This window comes from Vulpes vulpes, chromosome 15, assembly GCF_048418805.1.
Source record: "Vulpes vulpes isolate BD-2025 chromosome 15, VulVul3, whole genome shotgun sequence".
NCBI lineage: Eukaryota > Metazoa > Chordata > Mammalia > Carnivora > Canidae > Vulpes > Vulpes vulpes.
Genome location: NC_132794.1, coordinates 106424792 through 106443983, shown reverse-complemented (window position 1 = coordinate 106443983; position 19192 = coordinate 106424792). Strand labels below are relative to the sequence as shown.

The window sequence follows — 19192 nt, the reverse complement described above, 5'->3', positions numbered from 1 at the left end:
GTTAAGAAAATCATAAAGAGGAGAAAATATATTTACATACCATACTGTATGAAAAAAATCCGTGAATAAGTGGACCCATGTAGTTCAAAATGACCATGTTGTTTGAGGGTCAACTCCCCTCTTTCTGCAAAGGGGACATCTCCTTGTCTGTTAGGGTTTGCTGAGCTTTTAACTTCAGTGTTCTGGCATGCTTAATGAGTCACTTTCTCTTCCTTGCTTCTGTAGCCCTTTGTGTTACTACTGTAGTCCTTAGTTTAGCACTTTGGCATGTGTTTAGGATGCCATCTTTGCAGCATTGTGAGCTGTTTGAGAGCCAGAATCCTGATGTACTAGTGTTGGTTTCTTTTGGCCTATTGTAATCTTGAACTAGTTAAGTACTCATTAAGTAAATATGCTGATCATATTACTATTGACCAAATGTTTGCATTTCTCTTACTTTTGAATGCATGGAAAGAGTATACGTCTATGTTCCATTGAAATTAGACTTAGCCAAGTGACTGACTTTGGCCTGTGAATTGTGAAATAAAGTGAGGTGTGTATGGTGAAGTGTGTACCCAAAGATCTGAAGCTCTTAAAGATCAGCTCTCCAATTTTCAGTGTTTTCTTTTGTCTGCCAAGTGTTTCAGATGGTAGAGGCTCCCTTAGATCTTGGATCCCAAGGGTAAGTATGACATGGGGCAGACTTTCAAGATGAGCCTGTAACCCAAGAAAGAAAGTATTGCTATGTATTTTTTTTCTTGGTTTTTAGTCCATTAAAAAAATTTTTTTGAGATACAATCACATACTCTAACATTCGCCTTTTTAAAATGTACAAACTTACTGGTTTTTACTGTAGTCATGAAGTTGTGCAGCCATCACTGCTAATTTCAGAACATTTGAGTTACTGTAGAAAACCCAGTCATCATTGGCAGTGATTCCCTGTCCTTCCCCTTCTCTCAGCCACTGGCAACCACCAATCTACTTTTTTGTCTCTGGATTTGGCTATTCTGGACATTTCGTAGAAATGAAATTAAGCAATATGTGACCTTTAGTGTCTGGCTTAATTACAGTGTTTTCAAGGTTCATTCACATTATATCATGATTTTCTTCATTTCTTTTTATGAATAACATTGTGTTGTACTACATTTTATTTATCCAAACTTTGTTAAGTCACTGAGACTTTAGGCATTGTTTTTTTGACTGATATGATAAGTATGTGAATTGACAATATTTAGAATATCCTGTTTGCCTCACCATTTGGATAATTGAATTGAATGGATATAACATTCTTTACTCTTTAAACTGTCTTAAGTGACACTTCCATATTTTCGTTATTCTTATGTATGTCTGAATCCAGAACCCTTTAAAGCAATCAGAAGGCATTTTTCTCCCATGTAATGTTGATAAATTTATGTATTAATGTGCTTTATCCTGTTGAGAGTATATTTTCACTTTCACTGTATAAAAACTATTTTGATGTTTTGATCTGCTAGCTTTACAGCCAGCAACCCATTAACAAGTGTGTTCCTTTCAGCAGTTTGTCAGTGATTTGTAACTTACACTATACATTATGTACATGTACAGAGTGTTGAAACAGACTTGGTTCCCGTACCAGGCCAGTAACGTTAAAGCATTAGGAATACCACCGCTGATACTAACCTGAGTTCAGGTCCCCAGGAGAGACCACAAACACAGGTGGAAGAAAAATGTGCAAGTTTTATTCTCCCAATAGGACTGAATTTGGAGCGATGTAAATGAGTATTTGTCAACTAATTACATTTTAACCATTTATTTTAATAAGATTAGAGTAGTTTTGATGTCTTGGTTGAGGTACATATAATTTGACTCCCAAACTTATTAGTAGTAATGGAAATGGATAGAAACTAAGCCATAATTAGTCAACATTAACTTTGTTTCGCTCTTCCCAGATACCAGATTACACATAAAAGCTTTACTTTTTTTTTTTTATTGAAGTTCGATTTGCCAACATATAACACCCAGTACTCATCCCATTAAGTGCCCTCCTCAGTGCCCGTCACTCAGTTACCCCATCCCCCTGCCTGCCTCTCCTTCCACTACCCTTTGTTTGCTTCCCAGAGTTAGGAGTCTCTCATGGTTTGTCTCCCTCTCTATTATTTCCCATTCATTTGCCCTCCTTTCCCTTATAATCCCTTTTACTATTATATTCCCCATATGAATGAAACCATATGATGATTGTCCTTCTCGGATTGACCTACTTCACTTAGCATAATACCCTCCAGTTCCATCCACGTCTAAGCAGATGTGGGTATTTGTCCTTTTTGATGGCTGAGTAATATTCCATTGTACATATAGACCACATCTTCTGTATCCATTCATCTGTTGAAGGACATTGAGGCTTCTTCTACAGTTTGGCTACTGTGGACATTGCTGCTATAAACATTGGGGTTCAGGTGTCCCGATGTTCCACTGCATCTGTATCTTTGGGGTAAATACCCAGTAGTGCAATTGTTGGGTCGTAGGGTAGCTCTATTTTCAATTTCTTGAGGAACCTCCACACTGTTTTCCAGAGTGGCTGCACCAGTTCACATTCCCACCAATAGTACAAGAGGGTTCCTCTTTCTCCACATCCTCTTCAACATTTGTTGTTTCCTGTCTTGTTTATTTTCACCATTCTGACTGGTGTGAGGTGGTATCTCATTGTGGTTTTGATTTGTATTTCCCTGATGTGCATAAAAGCTTTACTGCCAAACTGCCAACAAACTAAACCAGGTTCTTTTGGTGTTAAAAATCAGAGCAAGGTTTGCTTTGCTGTTTGTGTTCTGTCCAGTGGGTGGCAGCATAATTCAGCTGGTTGTCTTGCATGTGGTCATTTGATATTTATATATTTTTTCAAGGCTATAATTTCTGTATCTGTTGAATCTACAAAGTGTGTTTTTAGAAAAACTTCCATTCCCCCAAATACGTTATTCACTCCTCACCAATTGAGGATTACTTTAGATAATAAGAAAATTGCCTGTTATCCCTATGTAGATTTCAATATAAAATAAATATTGCCAGCTGGTCAGTAGCTCTTCATATGTGTATTTTACTGATTTTTTTTTTCTGGATAACTTCTTTGGATATTGTTTTTTAATCCAAACTAAAAGTTTAAGCAGTTATAGCAAAGTTGTACTTGTCTCGTAGAATTTGCCAATGAGAAACTTAGTAGACCACAATTTTAATAAGTTCACTATCATTTTTCAAGATAGAGACTGTGTTTTCTTCTTATGTCTTCATTGGGCTTAACATAGTGCCAGATCCAAGAGAGATCCAATAAGATACTTATTGATAAAGAGCGTATTAGAACCAGCTGAGATTACTAGAACCATCTACTTACTCAAGTTAAAGCAGCATCTTGGAAATGGAATTTGTGATGAGCAAGAGAGTGAAATCACTTGAAGAGTAGTTATTTGCGGTTGTTTATATCATGTGCACAGAGTGCACTATGAGTTGTATTCTTTTCAAAATAAACTTTGTTTTGAGATAGAGTTTTGTACTTAAATTAAGAAAGATAAAGAGGGCTGCCCGGGTGGCTCAGTGGTTTAGTGCCACCTTCAGTCCGGGGTGTGATCCTGGAGACCCAGGATCGAGTCCCATGTCGTCGGGCTCCCTGCATGGAACCTGCTTCTCCCTCTGCCTGTGTCTGTGCCTCTCTCTCTCTCTGTGTCTCTCATGAATAAATAAATAAAATCTTTAAAAAAATAAAAGATAAGATAAAGTTTCCTTTAAAATATAAGCACATTAGGGGTTAGTGGTAATTTTTGCCAAGTGTTAAAGGAGGTGAGGTGTGTAGGAAAGTGAGAAGTCGTCCTAGTCCATCTGACTTCTTTAGATATTTTCGTCTATTAAATAATCCTTGGACCTTTTGTAACTCCTGCATCACCTAGCTTAGTCATTGTTGTATGGATAAGCTAAAGGAATCCAGGATCACAGAGTCTGGACTTTTAATTCAGTTTTCTCTTAAAGACCTACTGCAAACTTTGTAAAAGAACTAGAGCCCTTCATTTGGGGAATATAAATAATAGTGAAAGGGAATATAAAGGAAGGGAAAAGAAATGTTGGGAAATATCAGGAAGGGAGACAGAACATAAAGACTCCTAACTCTGGGAAACGAACTAGGGGTGGTGGAAGGGGAGGAGGGCGGGGGGTGGAGGGGAATGGGTGACAGGCACTGAGGCGGACACTTGACGGGATGAGCACTGGGTGTTTTTCTGTATGTTGGTAAATTGAACACCAATAAAAATTAATTAAAAAAAATAAATAAATTTAAAAAAAAAGAAAAAGAACTAGAGCCCTTGTGTTGAGGCTCATGGGGATTCTGTATGTTAGTTTACACTTGGCATTTAATGATTCATTATAGCTTCTATTTTCTTAACCAGCTTTATGGCAGCCAACCAATGGAGAAACTGTCCATTCTTTCCTTAGAAGAAATGTACACTTTTTATTTTTTTAAGAGATTTTATTTTTTTTAAGTAATCTCTGTCCCCAAACATGGGGCTTGGACACATAGCTCCAGAGTCTCATGCTTTACTAACTGAGCCAGCTAGGAGCCCCAGACCTGGTCACTCTTTAGAATTCATTTCATCTGGTTGGACAGTACTGCTATAAAACACAGAGACCTGAAGTCTCTGATTGAGCTTGGAAAACTATGTAGTTTAGCTAAGTTCTTTTGTTATCATCAGGGTGGGACTGATGTACTCTCCAAGCTTTCTGCATTTGATGTGGATGTGGAACTTCACTTTTTAATAACTTTATAAGCACTGAATTTGACAGCAGTCAAGAAGCTGTTAAATTTAAAAGAAAGATTCATGTAGGGTCTTATCACTAACGTTAAATATGTTGTATCATATTTTTACTAATTTCAGTATAGTTTGCAGCTAAATTGTCGCTATTGTCCTGCAATAAATGCCTTATGTTGCATGGATAATTACTGCTCAGCGCTCTCTCCAATCCTCTAGATATCCTTCCCATAAAACTTTTCCTTTGAAATGGTCTAAACTTGAGTTTTCGAAATGTTTAATGGCTGCTGAAATGGCTGTTTAAAGAGTCCCCTGAAGTTCTCATTCAAAATATACCCTTCTGGAAAGTTTCTGAGTCAAGATTTTGGGGGTCTGGCAAAGGACTCTATCATTAACAAGCCCTTCAGATGATTAGGAGAACAACATTCTTTGAGATTGTGGAAATGCACATGGTTCCTGAACCTGGTCTCACACACAGAGAGAGAGAGAGGCAGAGACACAGGCAGAGGGAGAAGCAGGCTCCATGCAGGGAGCCCGACGTGGGATCGACGTGGGATTCGATCCCGGGTCTCCAGGATTGCGCCCTGGGCCAAAGGCAGGCGCCAAACTGCTACACCACCCAGGGATCCCCTTTGAGTATACTTTAAAAAATAATGTGTGAAGAAATTGGAAGCTATATACCAAAGTACAGTGATTGTTTTATGATAAAGCACTTGTGTGGTTGTAAGAGTTTTGAATTAAACTACCTGGGTTTTCTTTTCCCCTATAGAACATTTAAGGAGGTGAGGTGTGTAGGAAAATGAGAAGTCGTCCTCACTGGGCTTTTATTTGGAAGAATGGCTGACTGCTGACAAATTATGGTTATTTAACTAGACTTTGGTATTCGATATTTTCTCAGAAATGAAGCCTATCACTTCAAGGAAAGCAACTGACATTATTTGTTGCCAATGGTAGAATTCAAGCTTTGAAGTGAAAATTAGAATTTGGAAAGCCTGTATCTACTACCATGACCTCGATGGCTTCCCAGTACTTAAAAAGACTTCTGATGAAATAGGTGGTGATAGTAACAAATATAATTTTTTCTTCTTGATGTGTGGTGAAATGTGTCAACATATGGAAAACGTATGCAACTCAGTATTTTACAATGACCAATTTCTGATGTTAAAATGTATTAAAGGATCCATTCAAAGTAGAAGATAGACTAATAGGTTTTAATGTAGTGAGTACAGAGCGCTCATTGATAGTTTCAGACTTCTTGTTGCAACTAACCTTTAAGAAACTTGTTATGTTTCAAAGAAAAATATCCACAATTATCTGAAGAGGATATTAAAATACACCTTCTTTTTCTGCCTATATAACTGTGTGAGGCTAGATTTTCTTCATTTACTTCAACTAAAACAACATACCACAACTCATTCCATACAGTAGCAGATATGAGAATCTAGCAGTCTTCTATTAAGGCAGATGCTATTTTTCTTACCTTTTTTGAGAAGATAGTTATTTACATATAACTAGCTTATAAAATATATAAGAATTTTAACATTAAAATGTTAAAATGCAGATTTTATTGTCATTTTAGAATAAATTAATACATATTTTTAAAACTCAGTTTGGATTTCTAATATAGTAAATGTTGTTAGATATAACCCATATAATAAACAAAAGCTTTTTGGAATCAATAATCTTTAAGAGTTATAAAGAGCTCCTGAGACCAAAATGTTTGAGAACCACTAGAATAAAAGTCTCCAAGATCTATTGTTAGGAAAAGTATAGATTGGTGTGGTTTTATGCTAGCATTTGTGTGTAAAGGGATATAAATGGGGAGACTTATCTTCATGTATGTATGTAAAATTCTTCTGGAAGGATATAAAGGAATTAAGTGTTGATTCAGCGGGGAAGGAATAAAGGTAAACTTTTTACTTCCTTTTGAATGCATTTGAATTTTAAACCAGATGAATGTATTACTCATTTAAACAAAAACAAGAAATTGAAGCATTTCCACCAGCTATGTTACAAATTTCAGGGAATCTAGCTCAGTTATGAAAAGTTGGAGCGAGTTTAGAGCAATGGGTATTTTTCTGGCACTTCGCTTGCTCTTTCTTGCTTGCTTGCTTGCTTGCTTTCTTTTTCTTTCTTTCGAGAAGGAAATGAAGCTTGCTTATTTTAATGTAAAAAATTTCATTTAATGTCCAAGCCAAATACATTCATGTTGAATAATATAAATCAAATACATAGCAATTTCCCCAATGGGGCCCAGGGTATACTGAACTTAAGTTTTAAGGAGGAACAATTTGTTATTTTTTTTAATGGCAGTTATTTCTAGTTCCTCGTAAAGAGATTGGATTTATTTTAAAAGACTGTTATAATTTATAGTCCTGTCATTTAAAAGGTTTTGAGTAAGTGCTGCATGAAATGTAGAACTAAAAAGCTAAGTAAATGTTCTGACATTTGATTTAGTACAAAAAGTGCTTTTTAATACTCATAACCTTTGAGGCTTTGGGAATTCTTGAAAAGAATAACTAAGGAATTTAATTTTATTTATTCTCTCTGCCATTAAGTGTGCCTTTTGATCAATGTTCATACTTTTAACTTTTGAATAGATAAAGTGTCCTTTTATGAAGAGGGAAAATTATTTTAATGCAAAAATTCTTCAGATTTTCTTTTTCTCATATAATACTTCTAAAATTTATTTCTTTGAATGCTGAAATATCATTTCCAGAGTTCTTTGCAGCAGTTTAGAAAAAGATACTACATGTGATTCTGTCCATTAGTTATAGTTAAAAGTTTGCCCATAATGTAGAACCATTTTCCCCAGTTTCTTTCGTTAACAAAGCATGACTTTAGTGATGTTAATAAATAGGTTTTTCCAAAGTACTAGACAAATAGTTAATTCATAAGTTTACTTACCCTCAGTAGTTGCATGTGCATTTATAATGTTTGACATTTGTCAAAGCATATGCATATTATTTTCTTTGATTGTTGGCACATCTTGGAAGTAGTACAATTTTCCTATTTTATATTTATGGAAATTGAAATTCAGAGGGTTAGAGGGTTAAATGAATTGCCTAATGTCAATACAAGCTTGTTATATAATTTGAAAGCAGTTTAGATCGAAACAAGGCTAGGTTAGGTTAGATTTAGATTTAAGCAAGACTTTTCCTTGCAAAGAAATGCATTTATGTGTACATGCTGTGTTCCGGGTTCTGCAGTCTGCTCTGGAGGTATAAAGATAAGAAACAAGTCTTGCCCCCCCAGGGCTTGAAGTTTAGTGGCAGAGACCACCTAGTGCGAAAAGTGAAGAAGTGGAATGGTGCCCTAGCTGAGGGCCGTATATCTCATACACAGTTTTGAGGAAGTGACACATAATTTTGAAGAGTGAATAGAAGTTAGCCAGGGTGACTGATTAGGGGTGATGATAAAGGCATTTGGAAGAAAAGAGTTGAGGGGATCTAAAACAGCCCACCAAACTGTTCATAGTGCCATGGGTGTGCTGTGCTGGGCTGCATGTGAGAAGAACAGGATATGAAAACAGACAGCATGACCTAAATTTTTCTAAAGGTTACAGGGTGCTAAAATGGAATGTACTGTAAATAGATGGAAGGACTCAGATTGACCAAGGTTTGAGCCTTAGTTCTTGGGCTTATTTGCCGTCTTTTGAGCCCTAATAGCCTCATATGTAGAATGGAAATTACATTCACTTTGCAGGTAATTAGGAAAACTATGAAAAATAAAGGTAAAGGACTTAGTATGTGCAAATTTCTCAATATGCAATAATGGAAGATGAATTAGAAGTAAGACAGTTCACTACACATATTCTAACATCTAAGTAGAACTGAAAAAAATATAAATTAAATCTTATTTTAAAAATAATATTGGGACATTTGGACATTTCTAAAACAGGTTAGCTGAAGTGGTTTTATAATTTCCTTGTTAGGAATCTTTCAGTGTGACATTTCCTTGGTTTCCTTGTTCGAAAGTAAGACTTTCTGTACAGGGTATGGTTATCAGGTAATGAGACTGCCATGGGTTGGAATCACTTTCGTTTGCATGATGATTTGTGCCGTGCCCATCTCCCAAATTCTGTGGTCCTGGAATGAATTCTTACCTGGAAGACTTGAATCTATCCTCTTTAACTCTAATCTTAGACATATGACTTGTCCAGTTGTGTGTTTCTTCAGTATTAAAGTAGTACCTAATTAATTTAGCTTTAGAGAATAAAATGAAGTAGTAGATGGATGTGCTTTCATAAAACACAGTGCCTTAGTCTGCTGGGGCTGCCATAACAAAGTGCCACAGACTCTGGGTAGTTTAAACAGCAGAAATTTACTTCTCCCTGTTCTCAAGGCTGGGGAGTCTTAAGATTAAGGTAGCAGCTGATTTGGTCTCTGATGAGAACTCTCTTCCTGGATTGTAGACAGCTACGGGCTTGCCGTCTACTCACAGGGCCTTTCCTCTGAGTGTGCTAGGGGGTGAGTTAGGATGGAGGGAAAGAGAGAAGAGAAGAGGAGGGAGAGTGAACCGCCTGGTCTCAATTTTTATGACACTAGTTGCAAAGGATCAGGGCTTCACTCTTACAACCTCATTTATTTAGCCTTAATTGCTTCCTTACTCCAAAGACAGCCACACTGGTTTGGGCTTCAGCATATGAATTTGGAATGGGGGACACATAATTTAGCCTATAACACGCAGTAAAACTGGAAGTGTTCTTTTGATGGCTTTATGGTTTGATATTTTGGTAACAATGAGTTAAAAGCCGGACATGTATTATGTTTATTTTATTGTTCTCCAGAGCTACAGATGTATATGAACCATTTAAGTCCCTACTTTCTGGCTAATTGGTTAGCTATAGAAGTGGCTTACAACTAAGTTGATAGAGAACTCAGAACATTACTGTGCCTAAGGTAATTATAAAAATTCAACATCCATTCTAATAGTATATTAAGCCTATACCATTTCCTGGAGGTTTTTTTTTTTTTCTTTCTATTCCTTCTTCTTCTTGGCCCAAATCTAGTTTGGTTCCTATAGGAAATGTCCATAGTTAAGTGATAATTTTTAAACTCATTTATCTTAATAAATACAACTTGTGAACTTTTTACCCATTAACCAAGCAAGCCTTTTAACTAACATGGTAAAGTTACACAGTTTTTAATTTAAAAAAAATTTTTTTTAAAGATTTTATTTATTTATTCATGAGAGACACCGAGAAAGAGAAATAGGTAGAGGGAGAAGCAGGCTCCCTGCAGGGAGCCTGATATGGGACATGATCCCAGGACCCTGGAATCATGCCCTGAGCTGAAGGTAGATGCTCAACCACTGAGCCACCCAGGCATCCCAAGTTACAGTTTTTAAAGACCGCTAAACCAAACCTTAGTTTTGCATAGCAGATTTTGGAACAAAGATAGAAGTGTTAAATGACTTTCAGAATATAAGCCTTCTCCTTTTCTTTATTGTGAATTTCAATAAGAATTTTAACTCAGACTTCTGAGTCTGTTTGCATTTTGGATTGTGGTGAATGGAAGGTCTTTACCTTGGTTTCCCAGAATGATTACATTTATGTTCCTTCTCACAGGCCAGCCCTCCAGATCTCTATATTGAAAGATTTAATATAGCTCTTGGACAGTATATGGGAGCATTGCAGAGCATTGTGCCTCTTTTCATATATATGGTAAGTTAGAGCTGTTTTCCCTTTCCAGGTATCTCAGTTTATTGATCTAAGTACAGATAGATCCAGTTAATAAGCATGTTCTGTTTATCTTTTCTATGTATTGTGTTAGAAATGAAAATTAATCTATTTCAGTAATGTTTGATTGTGTTGACATAGAATTGTTTACCCTTTTACTGTTTAAAAATTTCGTAAATAACACTGCTGAATAGACAATTAGGCATTATTAAAAAGTACTCAGCATTTGTTTTATTTCTGCCATATGGAAGATACTGTGCTTGGAAAATAAAATACAAGAAAGATATCTTGTCCTCAGAAAGTAGAGAGTTAAGATGTCTATCTAAAAACATGGTATATGATAAATGCCAAATAAATCATTACATAAAAAAATAGAATAAAGTTTTCTTCCATTATGATGATCTCTGTCATTTGGAGAATTATGCCACGAGTATAATTTATGGACTATTGACTTTGTTGATTAGCCCCTTCTCTCCTAAATATATAAAATCATATAGAATCTTAATGTTGGTGTTCCTGTTGAAGGCAGGGGCCCTTAGCAAACATTATCCCAATTCCTGTTTATTAGATTAGGAAATGGGATGTTTGGTTGATCCTACATTCTTTAGCATAAAGATTTCTATATGTGGAATACTAATCTTCAAAATGATTTATTCTCCATAAAGTAAACTTTACTGAAAAAACAAAACAGAACATTGAAAGAAATCTGTACTATCAGCAGGGGACTGTTACTTAAATCATTTGTGGGAAATATTTACAGTAGAAAAATAAGCAGTTAAAGGTAATGACATGTACATATGTTTAGAGAGAAATCTTCTCCAGATACATTAGGTGAAAAAGCAAAATGCAAAGCAATATGTGATATTTCTTCATAGCAAGTCTTTTTTTTCTTTATTGGGGGAAAAAAAGCATATCCATATACATGCCAGCAGCATTTTAGAAAGATATGAAAGTTTTCCCAGCCAAATGGAACTTTTAAGAATGCAACAGAGGGTCTGCTGTGGGAGACTGGTTTTTATTGAATGGTTTTATTTTGTTACTATGTGCATGTTATTTTTATAATTTTTACAATGTGTTTAAGAATTAAGAGAATCAGTGAATAGCTTGTTAACATTGTTTTTATTTTCCACATCTATACATTGAGTTAACATTTAAACATGAACAAAATCTTGACTTGCCAGTCATTCTGATAGGGATGCTTTTGGCTACAAAAAACAGAACCCCTATTCAAAGTGATTTAAGTAAATAGGGAAAAGTATTAATCTCTTGTAATAAAACCCCACAAACACGGCAGTCTCTAGTGTTGGTTGAATCCCATGGTTCAATAGTGTTACTAGGGACTCAGGTTCTTTCTTGTCTCCTTGATGTACACAATATCAGTTTTATCTTGTTCTCATGGCCATGAGTATTAAGATTCTTTACACTGAAGCTTAGGCTTCTCTCAATCTGATTGCTCTGTGTTGGGTCATGTGTCTGCTTTTGAACCAAAGACCATTCCTAAGAATGCTATAAGCTGAATAATTTAGACTAATCAGTGAAGTGGATTGTATGTTGAGGAGTCAACCAGTCCATGTCTACTGCCTGCTCTCAGCCTAGATTATTGATAAATGGAATACCTTTTATTAGTGTTTCCTGTTGTTGCTTTTTGATGGTGATGTAGTCTTTTTAAAGGGCATATTATGTGCCTGTCACACAGTGTGGTACATTTGCCTCTACATTTCTGTTTATTTAATGTTGAGTGTCTTCCTTTGTTCTTTAGGTTCATAGCATTTTATCTTTATGGTTCATAGCATTTTATCTTTATGTGCTTTAAGCCCATGCCAGAAAGACAGAACTGATAGTAGCAGAGCTTTTGTTTTTTGATACTGAGTTTTTATGTTTTAATTGATACCTTTATGAATTGTTTCCTAAAGTAATTTATTTTTTAAGTGCTTCAGCTCATTAAATCATTTCCCCCTAATTTAAGCACTAAAAAATAATTTATTTTCTTTTTCAGAATAAGTTTTACATCGAAACCAAGCTTAACAGAGACCTAAAAGATGACCTTATAAAGCTGTTTACGGAACATGTTGCAGAAAAGCACATTTACAGCCTAATGCGTAAGTAATTCAACCCTTGGGGATGAGATAACTAGCAATGATCTTTTTGATTTTTGATCAGAGAATGCATGTACAGTCCAGTGTTGACATCTTCTGAATCATATAGTAAGAGGTGTTGAATTCCAGTTCTCTAGAAACCCAGAGGAATTGAAAGTGTGACTTGAAGCCCCCCAGAGAGCTGGGAGCAACTTAGCCAGGTCATAGGACAATGCTTTTATATCTGGCCTGATACTTCCTTTTTTTCCTCCATGACAATGGGGGAAATATTATTAAGGGATTCACCCCTAACTTTGTTACTGGTAATTCTAGAAGGAGTACAATGTTGTATCTTTGAAATGGTAGCACAGAACTCTCTGATTTTTACTCTCTGGTGTAAAATCCCTTCTCTTTTCTGACTCTATCATTTATTAACTATGTCTTAGGCAAGCTTCTCAGTCTCAGGAGTTTTTTTCTATGAATTGGGATTTGTAAAAGGTTTAACATAGTAATGTAGATTAGTAAGTAAGCAGATAAAAATTCAGTTAGTTTTTCTTTTCCCACTATTCTTGGGCCCTCTACCCCCTCATTTATCCTACCTTTCCTAAAAGAGTATACCTCTCAAGTGGAGTTAGGAAGTCCCTACAACCTAATGTCTCACTCAAGCATCTTTTAAAAGTTCATATTTTATGTGACATATCATTGAAGTTATTTTTTAGAATTTGGCACATACTTGAATTTATAGTGTATATTTTTTGCTTTTCTAATCGTCATAATTAGTTTCTACCACAGTGAACTTTTACCAGAATTTACAGAAGAATTGTTCTAAGCTTGACCATAAACTTTTTTTTTATTTTTGAGTTTAAATTAAGAGAAGGAATTATTAAACATTGGTCCAGTATTTTAAAAAGGCCAAGTTTTCAAATAATGTGGTAGATGAAGGTAATGTTTATTTCATCATTATGTTCCCAACAGATTTTTTTTTCAAGATTTTATTTATTCATGAGAGAGACAGAGGGAGAGGCAGGGTTCCTGCAGGGAGCCCAGTGCAGGACTTGATCCCAGGACCCCAGGATCACACCCTGAGCTGAAGGCAGACAGACATTCAACCACTGACCCACCCAGGCATCCGCATTAAGGATTTTAAAATAAGAATAGAGACCAAAATCTTGGGAGCATGACTTTTTTAAAAAAAAAGCTGGACAGATATTTATAAACATCTTTAAACATAATCTCATGAGATTTTCCAGCTGTTAATAACCTCTTAAGTATTATCTCTGATGTTGACATGGTCTTTGCTTTCATTGTAAGATAGAACACAGCATTTTGAAGTCTTCCCTATTAAAATTCTTTAGAGGAATGACACAATTTCTCTAAAGTACAAAAGCTTTAATTTTCTCTGTGAATATGTTTTTATATTTGTCATTAATTTGGAAATAAGTTTTATTGGGCATATGCGAAGAGAATATTCAAAGAGAATATAGTAGTCCAAATCTGGCAAGAGAAATCTCTTTTCTGATCCATGTGAGTTTTCCATAGATTCCTGGTCATTTTATGAGATCACACCCTGTGAAGTCTCCATATAAAGGCCTCTCCACATAAAGTCAGGAAAAAAATGAATTTTTTTTTCCTTTTAAACTTTGAATTAATTTGTACTTTATTTTCTTAAAAAGTAATCCTCTTCTTGTTTATTACATAGTTTGATTTTCACTCAAAAATATACTTAAAGGTAGATACACCTTTCTCTTCCATGTAAACTGTTAAGTTCTTTAAGCTTTTTAATTTTTTTTTTTTTTTTTTTTTTTTTTTGGAGTAGGCTCCACTCCCAGCATGGAGCCCAATGCAGGGCTTGAACTCATGACCCCAAGATCAAGACCTGAGCTGAGATCAAGAGTTGGACACGACTGAGCCACCCAGGCACTCCAAAGCTTTTGTAAATTGTATAAAACTGAGCCTATCGCATATTTACTGAGCAATTACCAGGCAATCCTTTAAAGTAAGAGATTCAGACAGTGACCCCTGGCTTCATTGGTTTGGCCTCTGTAACAAGGGATATTCTTAAGTGTTTAGTAATGCTATGTGGATGGTCTTCAAGAAGATTTTTTAAAAATACATATATTCACTGCTTATTATTTTAGTGGGACCTGTTCTAGATACTTTATGGATACTAACATTTATTTCTCATAACTCTAAGGTATATTAATCATTACTTCCATTTTAAAGACGGAGAAGTTGAGGCATAAAAAGATTAATATTAATTAAATTGGAAAAACACAGCTTATGAAGAATTGATTTCTTGTCTCTAGTTGTGCATTTTCCTATACTTGTCACTCATGCCAAAAAAACAACTACACTCCAAATCTGTATTCTAAATTCTGATGAGTTAATTTCCTTTTGTGGCTTTAGATACACTTGAAAATGCTGGTGTAAAAAAAAAAAAAAAAAAAAAAAGAAAATGCTGGTGTTTCAATTTATTATTAACTCTATTAAACTACCCCAAAACATAGTTTTCTTTTCTTTTTTAAAAAAAGATTTATTTATTTATTCATGAGAGACACACACAGAGAGAGAGAGAGAGAGAGAGAGAGAGGCAGAGACACAGACACAGGAAGAGGCGGGGAGAAGCAGGCTCCATGCAGGGAGCCTGATGCGGAATTCGATCCCGGGACTCCAGGACCACGCCCTGGGCCAAAGGCAGGCGCTAAACCGCTGACCCACCAAGGGATCCCCAAAATATAGTTTTTTTTTATAAAGTCTTTCATTTTGCTCACAGATCTGCAATCTGGGCAGGGCTTGGTAGGTAGGGCACTTTCTCTCCTCTGTACTCTGCATTGGTGGATGTGATTCACCCAGGGGTTGGGGACTTTGAAGATGACTTACTTGTATGACTAGCGAGTTGTAGTGGCTGCAGTTTTTCCTCTCTTGTGTTTCACTCAGAGCAAGTGTCCCAAGGTAGAGGAAATGGAGTCAGCCAGTTCCTTAAGTCCTTGGCCTGGAAACTGGCACAGTGTCACTGTTACTGTGTTCTGTTAGGCAGGTAGTTCTAGAGCTCAGATTCCAGGTGAGTGGATGTGGACACACCTCTCCATGGGAGGCCTTCTGAAAGAATTTAGGGACCTGGTTTTACAACAAAGCAAAATGAACACCCTCTCTGGTAAATGCCCTGTTTTTTTGTTTTTTGTTTTTTTAATGCCCTGTTTTAAGAATTGTTTTGTGAATGAAGACAGTGACTTCTTGCTGCAAATAAAGGCTGTTTTCTAACCATCTTTCTGTATACATGTGCTTACAAAATAAAACGGCTTCTACTTTTGGCTGGTAGTAAAATTGTTTTCCTTTGAAAGTAATTTTTACTTTGCATTAAACTTTGAAAACAGAAATATTAGGATCTCCATTAGCCAGGGCATCTGTAGTATTTCTATATTGATGATTCCGAATAAATACGACAAAATGGGCCAGTTAATGGTAGAAGTTTCTTGAGAAAATGTAATATATTGAGTTGTAGTAGAAGATTTATAGTATACTTTGACAGAGGGCTTTAAAAACTTAGGTAATTATCAGTTATTATCCTTAGATTCTGCCTTTTAGTTCAGACCCTTGTAGTTTGAACTTCTTGGAAGTCAAAAATATTTTTAATTTTAGTTTTGATTTTAAGAATTCTCAAATTAAAACAGAAGAGAAGGTCTTTGGTAAGTTGATAACTCTGAGGAGTAATTGAAAGAGTCGAGGAACTTGGTTCTGGTTCCAGTTCAGCTATTAAGAAGCTGTGTGACTCTTAGGACAACACTTAATCTCTCTAGACTGCAATGTCATGAACTGTAAAGAAAGAGATTAGTCCTGGAAGTTCACTAAAGTCCTATTCTAGTTTTAAAACTGTTAACTTAAAATCGACAGTCAGTGAAATTGTTGGAGGATCCCTTTTTTTTTTTTTTAATTGTGTGATTTTGGGGAGATAACACCTTACTGGTACCTGTTACATATAAGATCTGTATTTCATTGGTGGCATGGTAAACTAGAAAGAATATAGAATTTAGAGTGAAACACAGGTTCTCAGACCTCTCTGCTACTTGATAGCTCTGTAACTTTGGATGAATTATGCAGTGTTTTTAATTTTCTTTTTAGCCTCAGTTTCCTTATCTGTTAAAAAAAAAAGTATATGATAATTAAGCTTGTGAGAAAGTAAATCCTAAGTAAAGTTTATGAGAATTATACTTGTAAAGTACATAGCACCTATTAAATCCTCAAGAAATAATTTTCTTCCTGGTCTCAAGCTGCTGTTTTACCCCACCCCCAGATTCTCTTCTTTTTCCTTAAAAGAGGAAACCAACTAGAAAATCTCCTAAACACTATTCTCCTAAAAATAATTTAGGTGGAGAAGATTTTAGTGAACTGTAAGACCTTCTCAATTCTGTAGTTATTTGTTATTGAATGTAATTCTTTTTATTAATACATCTCAAATTAATTTTAATGTATTTTATGTATAATTTAATCTGTGAATGCATCATTTTTTCATTTACAAATATATATTTGACTACATATTAAATGTGTGATTAAATGTGAACTGTTAGTGGAAATAAGACTTACGAAGGCCAAAACAATTGGTCAAAAAGTAGAAAAATGAATTAATAGAAATAGAGCCTACGTGTGTGGCACATGTTGAAATTAGAGGTAACCTTGATTTGAAGAGACTCCCATAACCTAAAATTTAAAATTGCAATTTTTAAACATTACATTCTAAAACATGATTTTCTGTAGTGCTTAACATTTGTCATCCTTAAAATTTATCTGTGCCATTCAGAGTTATTACTGTCTACTGCTGATATAATCAGAAGGATACACTTGAACAGTACACCTCTGGCTTTCATCATATAAATTCAAATGTAACTCCCATTTTATGTTTGAAAACTATAAAATCATTGCTGGCCAAGTGAGGAGGCGTTTTCATTTTCGAAAAGGCAAAGAAGCCTGGCTTAGAATAAAATTGTGCCAAGTCTTACGGGTTGGGGGGGTAGTAAATTGCAGGTGGTCTTTGAGAGAGAAAGTAAAAATGAACTCTTTGGAATTAGTGTTATCTGTTGTATCCACTAAGATGATGAAATACATTCATACCTGTTAATGGTGTTATCTAGAGGAATTATTCCTATTTATTTAAAAATGTTTTAATAAAATTTTTGTTGGAGAGGATAACCTAAAAGAAAGCTGTGACTCTTGGTGTGGTCAGTTGGGGTCACGTGGTTGTGAGAGTCAGTAAAGTGAGGAAGAGCCAGACAACGTCTTGCCTTTACGTTTAGGAAGGAAGAAGTATGTGTAGCTGTAGCATTTGGGAATGTGAGTTTCTGACACCTATTGCAGTTACTAAAATTACCAATAATGTGTGTTTCAGAAAAATCCCAAGGGGTTCAAATATGGTGATTTGGGGAAAGAGAAATGATTGGGGATTTAGAGAACATTTTATTTTCCAAATGTAAATCTTCTGACTCATGAACTTAATGGGAAGCACTTTCACTCACTTGCTAAGTATAACACTGCTTTCCAAAAGCTTATTTTCAGAACCTCCATGAATTGAATTATCTCCATTAGTGCTCTAACAGACCTGCATATATTTGCTTGTTAGATTGAGCTTTACTGCATTGGAGTTTTAAAAAAAATTCTTAGGGTATAGACTTGGTTAGTCCTTTGGGACTGTTCTGTTCTTGGACGTGTTTGCCTCTTGTCTTTGGAAGAAATAATAATAGAGAAACTTTGACAATCAGTGTGTTCTGTCACTTTATAACCCATTTTCTCTTCTTCTTTCAGCTTTACTTTTAGAAGCCCAGTCAACACCATTTCAGGTCACACCTTCAACTATGGCAAATATTGTGAAAGGCCTGTACACTCTCAGACCAGGTAAACAGTCATCATTTCTTTTGGGCTTGGACTCATTTGTTTATGACAGCTCCAGGCTTATCCAAGAGGCCAGTGTTTCCATATGTGTTTTTTGAGACCTAATGGTAATTGGATTTGTTAGAACAAAAAAAAATTGAGTAGATACTACACTCATTATTGTCAAATGTAAGCTCCAAACTCACCTGGAATTCTTTCTTTACTGATGAAAACTAACTAGTTTAGGAAATACAAGAAATAATTGGTAGCAGACATTTAGGATAAAATTGAATCTCATGTCTAGTGTTAATTAATCTCTGTCCTTTTTGCTGTGGAGTTTCTCCTTCATCTGTACCCAACACTCCAGATACACATAGACATATATTGCCATGACTACATCTTCCTAGGCCTGTTTTGTAACTGGCAAGGCATCGAGAAGTGTTGGAAAAATTAGTCATTTTATAAGTCTATTGTGAGGAGAGGGAGAATAGCAAAGCCAAAAATCAAAGATTACTACATTTAAAGGCATGATTTGTAAATTATCTTAATGTAGAATTTAAAAAAGCCATTGTGAATTTAAAGGAATCCCAAGATATTTTTGTATGTATCTTTCCTGTTTGTAAGCCAGAACCTCAAACTTGTTATACAGTTGTCTAGCAAATTTATAAAAAGTCCATAGTAGAGAGATTGCAAAAGTTCTCAGGGTAGAACATTGTGCACAGTCTAGTGAAACATAAGGGATGCTTTTTTGACAATACTTTTTTTGTGGAATTCTTATGTAAGGATTAAATGAAATAAAACATGATCTAAAGAGCTTAACATAGTAACTGATAATAAGC

At 35.4% G+C, this 19192-nt stretch overlaps 1 protein-coding gene across 1 annotated transcript in view; it reads left to right on the top strand.

Annotated features, from left to right (window-relative positions):
• Nucleotides 1-19192, top strand: part of CACUL1 (CDK2 associated cullin domain 1) — a 68770-nt gene that overhangs the window by 34310 nt on the left and 15268 nt on the right. The window contains exons 4-6 of the mRNA XM_025994260.2: nucleotides 10309-10404; nucleotides 12416-12518; nucleotides 18288-18377. Coding sequence (XP_025850045.1) covers nucleotides 10309-10404; nucleotides 12416-12518; nucleotides 18288-18377 — 289 coding nt within the window. The remainder of the gene's footprint in view (nucleotides 1-10308; nucleotides 10405-12415; nucleotides 12519-18287; nucleotides 18378-19192) is intronic.